The sequence below is a fragment of the Sturnus vulgaris genome, chromosome 7 (genome assembly GCF_052056855.1).
Source record: "Sturnus vulgaris isolate bStuVul1 chromosome 7, bStuVul1.hap1, whole genome shotgun sequence".
NCBI classification, from domain to species: Eukaryota; Metazoa; Chordata; class Aves; order Passeriformes; family Sturnidae; genus Sturnus; species Sturnus vulgaris.
The window spans coordinates 23,460,602-23,473,343 of NC_142249.1; the positions used below are offsets into that span (position 1 = coordinate 23,460,602).

General features: G+C 36.7%; 1 protein-coding gene across 6 annotated transcripts in view; it reads left to right on the forward strand.

Annotated features, from left to right (window-relative positions):
- Nucleotides 1-12,742, forward strand: part of COBLL1 (cordon-bleu WH2 repeat protein like 1) — a 77,786-nt gene that overhangs the window by 37,490 nt on the left and 27,554 nt on the right. For all 6 annotated transcript variants that reach the window (XM_088168130.1, XM_088168132.1, XM_088168133.1 and 3 more), the window contains 3 exons: nucleotides 4,673-4,852; nucleotides 9,934-10,135; nucleotides 11,023-11,251. In XM_088168130.1, the coding sequence (XP_088024256.1) occupies nucleotides 4,673-4,852; nucleotides 9,934-10,135; nucleotides 11,023-11,251 (611 nt within the window). The remainder of the gene's footprint in view (nucleotides 1-4,672; nucleotides 4,853-9,933; nucleotides 10,136-11,022; nucleotides 11,252-12,742) is intronic.

Consider the following 12,742-nt stretch of genomic DNA (forward strand, 5'->3'; position numbering starts at 1 on the left):
ATTTTGGCAAATATAATTTAGTAAAGATTGATTAAAAACCCCTAACAATCAACTAGTTGCTTTTTGAATAAAGCAGTGTTCTTCATAGTGCCCTAAGTCAAATGAACAAACTGAAGTCTGTCTGTTGCGCTTAGAAGGTTTTTAATATTTAATATTTATGTTTAATGAACTGTTTCAGTACCTGAGAGATGACTGAATTGCAAGTGAGTTCTCTATGACCATTCCTGTCCTAGGTGAATGCTATAGAAAATTTAGGAAAAGGTTTTGATGTTGGAGGTTAGATTCAAAATCATTTCAGTGAGAGTGCTATCAAGCTGTCTTTGTATCTTCTCATGTAATTGTGTTCCAAATAGGAAGTTAAGTGCTGTAAACAGTAACATTCCTTGATGCTGTAGCCTTTGATTGTACACTAATCTAGCAGATAGATTTCCTCTTTTTTCTTTTTTTTTTTTTTCCTTTTTTTGGGAAAGAGGTTCTTATTGAAAGGAAATGCTGATGAAAACCTGGGAGTACCCAGGTCAGTGGAAGTTCAAGTATTTCTCATTATTTTTAGTGCCTTTCTCTAGTTACTAATAGTTAAAAATATACTGCTTGTAACTTCCCAACAGGATTTTTTGGAAAACCAAATAAATAGATCCATTATTTATTTACTGTGTCAGACCTTTATTTTAAAAAGATTTCTGTGCATCCAGATCACTGATAGTTACTCAGTTACTTTTTTCCATTGCAAGCACAAAAGTTGTTGAGATACAGCAGAGACATTTTATTCTGTTGAGGTGGAATCTGAAGCACATAAAATGTTGACCTTATGGTGTTGGATTTGATTTAAACATGCACTGTTTTTCGTAAAAAAAATGTTAGTCTTCTATTTGCATTTGGCTGAAAGAATTCTTTAATGCTGGAATTGTATTGTCACACAGACTGACAGGAATTGGCAGGTGGGACTTCAGAAATTTAAATTAGTAAGAGAGATGAATCAGTTCTCTGGGGAGCAATATAATCTCTGCTAGATAAGAATAAGCTGAATGCCTTGGCATAAACAGTGGACTCCAGGTACTCTGGTAACAAGGGAAATAGAAACTCTGCCAGGCTGCACCACCTTGTCCCTGTGAGAGCATTTCAGGTGTCCCTCTGACAGCCTTGTCCAGGGCTAGGAAGAATCAGAAGAAACATATATGTATTTTTTTGCTTTGGCTCAAGCAGTAGCTTAAACAGAAAATTTATGTGGAAGATAATATGTTGCTGGTATTGTTTATCTGATGGTAAATGGGGGGGAGCACATCTCTTTCAGAAAGTTGGGCTTGGGCAGTTTCAATGTCTGGTGTATAGGGAGGATCAGCCAGTAGATAGGACTGGGACATTTGGGGGCAAGGAATGAGTGAGGACCCACATTGTGTAGGATACTGCAGCACAATTTCCAGAGTTGCTCTTACTGTTATTGAGTTGTGACCTCGTGTGGTTAAAAATTTTCTTTTAATTCCCTCTGTATTAACTAATTCATAGCTAAGTAAGTGCTGTTTGATTCTTCCTGCAGCTTTTCTGTAATTCTATAGTAGCCATGAAAATGAAGAGCATGGTTTTGGTAGTTCTAACTCCTGTTGTTTAATTTGAACATTAGAACAGGTTGGCTTTGGTTCTAGCACATCTAGAAGCTGTCTGAACGTGATAGGTGCTGTAAGACCATTTAGCACCGCTTTTCTGGCCTCTGAAGTGTTGTTTTTATATGATGGGGAATTACTCTCTTTGTTATGATTGTATTTTGTCTTACTAAAAATAACAGGTTTTGTTTTCAGGAGAAGAAAATAGATTAACAAACATCTTTCTCTGTCTTTTTAGCAAAATCATTACAAATCAACAGCTCTCCTCAATTGCTGAGTACTTGGTATAGGTTAAGAGGCAAGAGAGAACCAGGATTTGTTGGTTTTTATGATGGGAAAGTATTTGAATTGATGGTATAGACTTGGAGTTACTTTCGATTTTAGGATAAAATATGTGTGGAGGATGTCTTGGTGAGAAAATCACTTCCATTAGCTTCTTGAATTGCAGAGTAGGGAGAGGAGTGTTTGTAGATAAAAGCTACCTCTGCAAGTGTATTTCAACAATCACCTGTTTATATAATCATGGCACCTGAATTGTTCAGTACCAGTTCTGGGGTTAGGCAGCTGCTCCCCTGGTAAGGTAGAAACACAAGCTGAAATAATGATAAAACAATGAGACCAGATGCAAATACTTTGGACTGAGAGCTAGAGATGAGAGAATTAGTGAGAACTGAAGAAAAAAACCCAAACTATGGCATCTGGAAACAGAAAATGAAAGCATTGACCCTGTTGTTTTTAATAAGAGGTTGTCAAAAACTTGGCAGGACTTCTGAGAAAGTACACTTGGTATTTTTCCTCCTTTGTGTGGGGTGGGACAGGTAAGCATGACTAACCATAAAGCACATCCAGATTGTTTAGAAATGGGTGGGGTACGTGGCTCTGCAGTGGGGGACACGAGGCTGCAGTGACTTTGTTGGATTGTCTGACCCCGTGTGTCTGTGTTCTTTATAAATACGTGGAACTTCAGCTGTTGCACACACGTTTTAATGAGAGCATTTGGTCAGTTTTTTAGCTCTCTGCAGTTTAAGTTAGATAATGTACGAATAAACCACATTTATTGCTGTGTGTCATTAAGCACTCTGGTGATAGTAGAGTTCCAGTGATAAAATTGCAATTGTATACTTAATGGAAAATAGAGTCCACTAGCATTTGAAATCTTTCTGTGACACTTCTTCAAAGATTAAATTCTGTGATAAATAGCTTTTAACAGTCATTTTAAATTAAAGATGTAAGAAAGAGTAAAGAAAGGAGGACAAGCAGTACTAATTCCCTTTGGGTTTTTTGGTATTAAAGTTATAAGGTAAATTTTTATGGTTTTGGGATTTTATTTATTTCTAATCGTTGTATTGATGCTCTACTAGTAATAATTTGTATTTGGCAGTTATGCAAACTAAAAATAGGGCAAGAAAACCCCCAAAGAAGCTGGGGAGGAATACAAAGAAGTTTGATTTATACATTTTGCAATGTTCGTGTAACCCTGAAACAACCCAGGCAAGCTGCTGTAGAGACCAAAGTCAAATTTTCAGCTCATGTTGCACATCATGAATTGCATACAGAGCACACCAAACTAATTTAAAACATTGAGAGAGGAGGTAGAAATTTTGAATGTGGATCCTCATTCAGTGTTTTTGGAGGCCTGAGAGTGCTCCTGATTAGCTCGGAGGGGCTGTGAATAGTTAATAATTCAGCACAGAGTTCTGAAGTTCAAAACTCTAAGCACTTTCAGCAACAGAGCAGTCATGTGAAGCCTCGTTACAGTTGTTTTTTGCAATGCTGCTCTGGACCTTGCTTGTTCTTCATTGTGAGTGACTTTAAACTTTGTTTTCTCAAGAAACGTGTGTGTTTCTAGTTGTATGCTAGTTTTTTTTTTTTTTGGTTTTAATTCTGTTGGACAATTATAGGGGTTAATTTATTTTCTTAGGTTTAAAGTAATCAAACTTTGGTACAGCTCCATCTAAATGACAAGCATAATTTTGGAACCTTTGTGTATTATTTTGAAATGTATTTTAACTTTCTGGTAATATGGCTCCATTCAAAAATGTTTATAAGAAATTCAAAAGCTCTCTTGACACAGTGTGTCTTGACTGTGTTTTGGTTTTGTTTCTAATGGTAAAATTCTTAAAAATAGTATCTTTTCCTTCTGTATATATTGGTTAATTGTGGAGAGTTATTTAAATGAAGGGAGATATTGGACTAGATGCAGGACTTGGAGAGTCCTGCATTCAGAATTTACTGTAACATACATGTATTAAGAGATATAGAGGGTTTTATGCTGTTTTAAATTTTTTTTTAGTGAGATAAATGCAGCTTATTTAGTGAACAGTCCTTGTATTCAAGAGTATCCAAGTCACTGACATCGGAAAGGGTATGGAGAAAACTAAAATAGGAGATCAGCATAGGTGAGGGGAATACATGAAATCATATTGTGACAGAAATGTCAGGAAATATTACAACACTGTAGGATTGGTTATACTGTAGTTTTATTACTGTATAAAGTTAAATAATGTAGAAGTGGTAGGATTTCTTTGAATAATTTTAATAACCAGAAGAAAAATCTGGGGAGGAAAAGTGTCACTATTTGCTTCTGTGTCTATCCTGTATTAAGCACACTGCTAGTACAATTGGCTTCATACTGCATAATACAATATTTCTGTTTATACTAATCCAGTAAATCTCTTTGGAGAATGCACAAATAGGGTCTTTGCATAACCCGAGGGCAAAAAACAACCAACTAATTTATTCTTTTATGGTACATTAAAGAACTCTTTTTGGCTTGATGTTTATTGGGTGGTTGGGATTTTTTTGGTTGTTTTTTGTTTGTTTATTTTTGTTTGTTTGTTTTGGTTTTTTGTGATGGATATTTTAATCTGTTTTTAGCCTGTTTTGTCTTCTCTCACCACTGATAGTATATTTAAGATATTCTCTTATCCCTTTGTTGCACATATTAATTCTGAAAAGCATAAAGTATTGTTCCTTTCCGTTTTGAGACTTGTTAGTTTGCCTTTGCCAGTTTGGAATCATATGTATAAATATAAATGCATACTTGATTTTTAATTGTTATTTGTTTATTTCAGAAGAAAATCTAAAGCACCACCTCCTCCATCTGAAACAAAATCCATTGCTGTTTCTTCGTTTGATAACACAGAGCCAAGCAACCTCATCATGGAACAGAAAGAGAATGTAATCGATAAAGATATTGAATTATCAGTGGTCCTGCCAGGAGATGTGATCAAGTACACTACAGTTAATGGGAGGTATGTTACTCAGAATGACATTTTTGTTTAATTTTACTTTTCTGCTCAAGTTTCTGAAGTTTCAAGTTTTTGAAAAACTTCAACCTTCATCCAGGTTTTAATCATTTGGTAAAATGTGGAAGCTGAACATAAAATGTGTCCAAAGAAGGAGCAGCAAAGTGAAGTGTCAAGATCACAAGTCTTAAGAGGGTTGGGATAACTGAGGGAGCTGGGGATGTGTAGCCTGGAGAAAAGGCTCGGGAGGGACCTTATGGCTCTCTGCAGCTCCCTGAAAGGAGCTTGTAGCCAGGTAGAGTTTCTCTTCTCCCAAATAACAAGTGATAGGATAAGAGGAAATGGCCTAAAGGGAGCTTTAGACTGGCTATTAGGAAAAATTCCTTCATGGAAAGGAAACATTGGAACAGGCAGCCTAGGGAAGTGGTTTAGTTGCCATCCCTGGAGGTATTTACAAGATGTGTACATATGATACTTCAGGACATGGTTTAGTGATGGACTTTGGAGTGCTGGGTTAGTGACTTGATGATCTTAAAGATCTTTTTCTAAATGATTCTGTGATTCTGCTATGATTTTTTGGTAGATATGAAAACATCTTCTTTATACATTTACCTACTATTTCAGAAGACTTGTTTTAAGATTCAGAAATTCTGTACAGTACCTGTCAGTATGTGTAGCCACATTTGTTGTTTTTTCTAGTCACTAAAAATCTCTATAAAATATAGATTTGTATGATTCAGTGAATTTTTTCCCATAAGTTTTTTACCTATTAAAGATGAGTTTACTCATCCTATTTGGGTACCAAGTTATGTGTTCAGCACTTCCTCAGCACTGCTACCTGTAGACTACTAGGGGGTCATCATAAAAACATGTCATCACTTTAGACAAAATCTGTAATGCTTAAAAAAATCCTTAGAGCTACAGCTTTGGATTTCTTTTAACAATTATGTTTTGCTTAAGCTGGTTTTAGTTTGAAATGCAAACTGTTAATTTCAGACTGTTAATTGGTAGGATAGATCGTGCATGTAACTCTCAAATCACCTTTTGTTCAGAAAAACCTGAACATTTACTGTTGAGCTGAAATGATAAATCCTGGGACCAAAAAAATAGGTCTACTAAAAAGGGTCCTGTGCAAGGCTGTGTATGGATCACAGCGATTTGGATGCCAGTTTGTTGCTATCCTAAGCTGAAATAAGACATCCTATTTGTATTTTGTCCTTCTGTTAGTGTATAGCCCATGTCTCTCCTACTGAAACCCAGCAGGCTGGCTTATTTATTCATTCATACCAGGTACTGTAAATGCATGCTTATACCTACTTCTTAATGAGAGATGAAATCTGGCTTGAGCCTGTTTGCACACTGTCATTTGCTGGAGTTCATGAGGTTATTGCTTAGACATCAAAAATCAGCTTGTTCACCAGAGCTGCAGTGGGTCTTTTTACACCTCTCCCTGACTCTGTGATTTTTCAGGATAACTGAAATGTGAGATTTTATTTCTCAGAAGAAATTTTCCTAAATAATGGGAATACTTGATGCTTTATGTTGTTTTTTTCAGCATGTTTATAGCAAGGAATACTGCAGTCTGTAAATATGATGCCTTCCTCTGTTTTTAAGTCTTCTTAGACATGAGATTCCATGTGTACACTGTCAGGAGCTTCTTGTTCTTTTTGCTCCCTTTGTCCATATGATGAGTACCATGGGCCCTCTCTCATGCTTTGCTCAGAACACAGTTCCAGAAAGGAATGTTGCATCTATTTTCACTCGGACAGATTACATTGTATGTAATTACTCAGTATTCAAGACAGGCCTTACAGGCTTGTCGGGCATTGCACTCATTTCCCAATCAGTTTTATTATCCCACAGTTACAGGATTTTTCAGTCACTGTATGTGATTGATTTCATAAGTGACTCTTGTGCAAATAAGAACCAGTATTAGCACTAGGCTCATCCCAGAATGAGGGGAGATGTGAAGGACTGGCAATCCACTGTGAAATATATTTCAAATTATCTTTTGTTCTAGCTGTGTTCTACTCTGTCTTTATAGTCATATATTGTGAACAAATAGGCATGATCCCTCTAGAAATGACATAAACACACAAATCATTACTTTGCTTCTTTCTTCGTTTGTAACTGGAGGTGAGCAGCTCTGAAGGTCCTGAGGAGAGAACACTTTTTGCATCTCATAGTAGAAACAGTAAAATGGAGAGTTTTAACAGCTGTGAATTCAAATTCCACAGTCCACTAGAATAAACTTTTCAGATTAAATGGGGTTGGTTTGCTCCCTGCTTTGGCATAATGGGTAGCAAGGGCTATGTAGCACAAAGCAAGGTGTTAGTGAGATAAAAATCCTGATTATGTAGAAGTCTGAATATGTAAATACATTTATGCTCAGAGATTTCCAGAAAACCTAGAGTAATTTGATGAAGTTAAGTTGCAAATAAATATTTTACTGAAGTTAGATAAAGGAGGACAAGCAGATGATGTACTCTGAGGTAGCTGATGGCCTCTTCTTGGTGTTTCATTTAATATTAATTATGGAAGCTGTTAAATGTACTGTGATAGATCTAGTCTTCCATCTACAATCCTTGAAGGCTTTAGGAAAAGGTTTTACAGTTTTTGGGGGTGTGATTACAAGAAAAGCTTGTTTGGCATTTTGTTTATCACTGCAGGAATATCTTTCTGAAACAGTTGCTGAAGATATCTTGTCTCAAGCAGCTTGTTTCTGGAAGTACCATTGGAAAGCAAATTTGCACTGAATCACTGTTCTCATGTACTAATTTGCATCTCTACCTGTTGTTTGTGAGCAGCTGTTTCTCACTTAACATTCTCACTTAGCAGTCACTTATTGTGACTGTGGTTAACGTGAAGGTGAAGGTGTGCCCCTGGCAGTGGTGCATTTCTGTAGGATGGCTGGCTTCCTGGGATCCTTGCTTGTCAGTTCTTGCTCTGGTCATCTCTGACATTCTTACTCCTCTCCAGTAACTGAAGGGCAGCTTTTAAAGCCAGTCAGTGTATAAAATTCACCAGTAGAAAGGTAACCAGTAACTTAGTGGATTTGCTGGTAACCAGAAAGGTCACTACAGGAGCAGTGTCTGCCTCCTCTGGCTCCCTCCTCCCTGGCCCTGCCCTGCTCTGCCCCCAGTCAAATGGGGGAATGATGAGATTTGCATTTGCAGCCTTTACTTCTTACAGTGGGATGGATGTACTTGTTTTATTAGGGATTAGAAATACAAGAAATTAAGTATTCCCCTCCTTCTGTCTTGTAACTGAAGCAGGTTGTGCTATATACTGGAGATGCATTGAAATCAACTTCCTCGTTTAGTAATTTGAAGAGGGAAGAGCAGTTACCACTCTGCTTTTCACAGGCTATTCCTCAGGCTGTTATATATCATTTAGGTGAAAGCATGGAAGGATATTACATTCTCCTATACCTCTTCAGACCATCTGATAACTGCTTTTTCACACACTAGAGTACCAATTCTGTATGTGGTTTTTTTGTTTTGTTGTTCCTCCTGCCTTTGTCTCCTGAGGCAAGTGTTCTCTTGCCACTTAAACAGGCAGAAGCTTTCCTCTGGAAAGGAAATACCTGCCAGCTTTCAAACAGTTATCTGTTGGAAGTGCAGCATGTGCACCAGAGGGTCCAGCCCTGCTGCTAGAGATCAGAATACAGTTTGCTTATGGAACATTTTTTCCGTTAAAGTGAAGGGAAACGGGAATGATATTCTAAGGTAAATTAAAGGGGAAAAATTCAGTGTTCACAATAGCTTTTAACACTGAGTCATTCTTAATTATTTTTACAGAACTATGTATCATATGAGAAGTCTGCTTTAACTTACTGCTTAATAAATACATTTGTGATCTTTATTATCTAGAACTTTGCTTAATCTCATGGTTCTTTGTAGAAGCTATTTCCACATTTGGCTGTGCTACCGGAATACTTGCCTCTGTTATGAGATTACATCTAGAATTTAAGATTTCTGATAAAGCCATACCAGCCAGTCTCTGTATTAATTTTCTCAGAAACACGTCAGCATTTTTTTCAACATACCATTTGATTGCTTCACAGACTTTTATTTTCATAATATCCTTGTGAGACAGAGCAGGTGATGGATTTCCTTGTTCGTAGTTGTAATTGAAAAGTGCAGAGAGTGTCACAATGAAATTGTCCATGCCCAGCTCAAAAAAAATATATTGAGGAATGATCTGATAGTGCTGTAACCTGATTCAGTTCTGTAACATGTAGAGTTAGGACATTCTCCTTCTTTTGGTCTATTTAAACATGTATGACATTTCTGTTTATAGTACAACTTTATTAAATGTATTTCAGTAGCAACTGGAAATATTCAGCCTATCTTAATAAACTGTTCTGCATGTTCTTCATTAAGCACTGAGGGAACAAGAACATGCGGGTACTGACTACATCTGACAAATTCTGTTGGCCATTCTTCATTGTGGAAAGGACTTATTTCCCACAGATCTTCTCAAGAAATGGCATTTGCCTACTCTATTGTCATTTAGCTTATGGTAAATGACTGTCAGTCATTTGTCACTGTTGGTATTAAGCACCTAGATAATTCCCTAATGCAAGACCTGCTGAAAATGTGGCTTTCTCAAACTTCATTTCTCCTGCATCTTCCAGGTGGCTCATGCACAGACTTTTCTGAAAATAAAGTCTGTTGTAACTCAAAATGGATATAAAAATGCCTGACTTTTCAGAAGAGCTCTTTTTATCGAATAACAGTGTATTTATCACCACTGTTAAAGTTCCCACTAAATGTTAAATGAGGTAACTAATCCTGATTTCCCTGTCCTCAGGAAAAGCTTAATGCAACAAGAAGCTCCCACTCTGTGCAAGTACTTGGCATACTTTTGTGCAAACTGGTTTCATTTTCTTTTTAGGTTTTTTTTTGAGGGGCTGACTTTTTAATTATATTTTTTAAAGCTTGAAGATATTTCAAGTTGGTGTCTAGCAGTAATTATTTAGTCTTGGAAGGGAAAGGATTACTTGAATTAAATGTTTAGCAGCACGTCTTGTTATAGCCTGCTTAATTGTCATCTGTTGTGACAGTTCCATTTGTCTTTTACAGGAAGCCCATGATGGACTTGCTGATCTTTCTCTGTGCACAGTATCATTTAAATCCATCAAGTTATACCATAGAGTTGGTATCAGCAGAAAATAACCAGATTAAATTCAAGCCCAACACACCAGTGGGAATGCTTGAAGTGGAAAAGGTCATTGTAAAGGCAAAACAAATGGATAAGAAGAAACCTGTTCCAGTTATACCAGAGGTAAGAACTAAAATTAAGCATATTGAGAAATTAGAATTACTGCTGTATTCAACAAATTGAGCTGGTAGCTTATCCTCTTGTTTCAGTGTTTCCTGTTGTCTTTCATCCTCTCACCTTGAAGCTCTGTGAAATACTTTAGTCTGTTTTTGATAAGCTCCTCTTAGGTAAAATACATGCCAGTTTGTCGCAGCAAACATCTTTGCTGCTGAAAGAAGGAAATATTACAATGTTACTTGAAATCCTATGCTTTTTCAGCCTTTTGAAAAATTCTGCAGATGAAATGTGGCTGAGTATAGCCTTGAACAAACTGAAAATCAACATCTTGTACCATCTGTCATGCTGTGATATATGTACCCTTCTGATTGTATGTTCATTTTCCTTCAATACATACTGTTCTCTCTTGGCTTTTTTTATATACCCTGCAGAGGTCAGGAGCTTTAAGAGGTACTAAACCAATTTCTGGATGTTGCCTAAATCTTTCCACCTTTGTCATTCTGCTATGTAGAAGAATACTGACTCTTAATTTACCTGAAGCACTTAGAGAGGGTCAGGAGAGTTCTTCTGCTGCCCTTCTGCTTTCCTCCTACACACGTGCTCACAGGCACTGGCCTGTGGCTCCTGACTTCTGCAGCTGCCCAGTGTAACCCTGCATTTGCTGCCCAGGCAAATGGCCCTGCTGAAGGGGAGAGCAGTCTGCTTCACGTGTCCTGTTCTTGCATGGAAGGGAACAGCAAAATAGTTCTTACTTCTAATGTAATGTTTCTGAACCTGCAGCACTGCTCGAGTTGGCCATAAGTGGAATTCTGGTGATTACTGTGAGGCTGTTGTAAAAATGCCGTTTCTTTCAGAATTTGTGCTGGTATTTATTGGAATTTTCTTTTCTTCAGCAAACAGTAAGGGTAGTAATAAACTACAAGAAGACACAGAAAACAGTAGTAAGAGTTAGTCCACATTCACCCCTTCAAGAACTCATACCAACTATCTGTAGCAAATGTGAGTTTGATCCTTCACACACTCTGCTGCTGAAGAGTTACCAGTCTCAAGACCCCCTTGATATGACAAAATCTCTTAATGATCTTGGACTAAGAGAACTGTATGCCATGGATGTCAGTCAAGGTAAGATAACTTTTGTAAACTATGGTTATATAAAAGATAATTGCTTGATAATTATATACATGTTGTTGGGTTTTTTACTTAGGAAAATATTTTCTAGAAATTTAATATATATTTCATTTGTCTTCCACAAAATTGAAACTGACTCGTGTAGCTGGACTTTCGTTTACAGAAGTGCTGTATAAAAGTTTTATTTTCTAGCTGAGTGTTCACTACCAGCAGAATTAGCTGAGCACAAATCCTTTCTTAAACATAAAGCCTTATTTTCCTTCTCTCACACCTTCCCCAAAAACTCCAACAACCACATATTTCCCTTTGCTCCTACATGATGTAATGACCTGAAAAGAACAGAAATGTTAGAGAAAATTAGTTTTCTTTAATTTAAAACTTTAAAAGCACTAGTGTATTCTGATGGTCTTTATGTATATTTCTGTGTGCTGCTTGCTAATTTTATAGATTGTGAAGGAATCATAATTGTATTTTTAATTCTGGTCTGACAGGGATGCAATGTACTAACTTTCTAATATTTGTACAGAGGTTCCTAGGCCAGATTTTAACTTCATCTGGACAGGTGGCAGGTTTAGTATACTGTAATTGAAAATTTGTAAAGTGTAGTTTGTTCCATTTCTGACATCTCTTGCAGGAAATTTTACCTCAATGCAGAAAGACATAATATTGATTGACTCACTCTGGGTATTGACCACTGTTTTATTTGCTTGATTTTATTTCTGCTTAAAACCTGTGAGGCTTGTTGGGATTTTGTTTGTCTTTGCTCCTCTTTCTACCTAAATATGGTAACCTTATTGTTTGGTGGTTGCAGTTTCAAGAGCTCTCTGTTTACTTCCTAAAGGTCGGAATGACATTCATTTCATTTCAGTATTTCATTTTTCCACAGAGAAAACAAAAATGAAATATTTCCCTTCCACACTGGAAACCTACATATTTTAACTTGCCTAAATGTATTACTTTGACTATGTGTGCTCCCAAGTGCATTATTTGGTTTTTTGTCTGGTTATATACTGCTTTTGTCTACAGACTGGAAAAACTGCTTTTTGCAGGATATGGTGTGTGTTTCACTTGAAGCAAGAATCCTTAGGAGGGTATACCAGGGCATATATACTTTCTACATAGCAGTGCCCTGCTAGGAAATTTAGATACTCTTCAGTTCTCTTATTATGAAGTATAGTTCAGCATTTCAATTGTGCAGGCGGGTTCAACGCTCTGAATTTTCCATTATCTTTATGAAAGTAAATGGTGAGGTGCATCTTTTACTTAATAGGATTTAAATTCAATTTAAATTTAATTAATATTATATTTTAATTTTACATTCCTCTTTTTTTCCAAGTTTGGACTGCCTAACCATCCAAACCAGAACAAACTTTTTATTCTACATACTGATTTTTCTCTTTGCTTCAGAAATACAAGTGGAGTCTCCCTATTTTTGTACACAGTTGCAGTCTCTGTTGCATATCTTCAGGCTCAAGCTCTTGAATG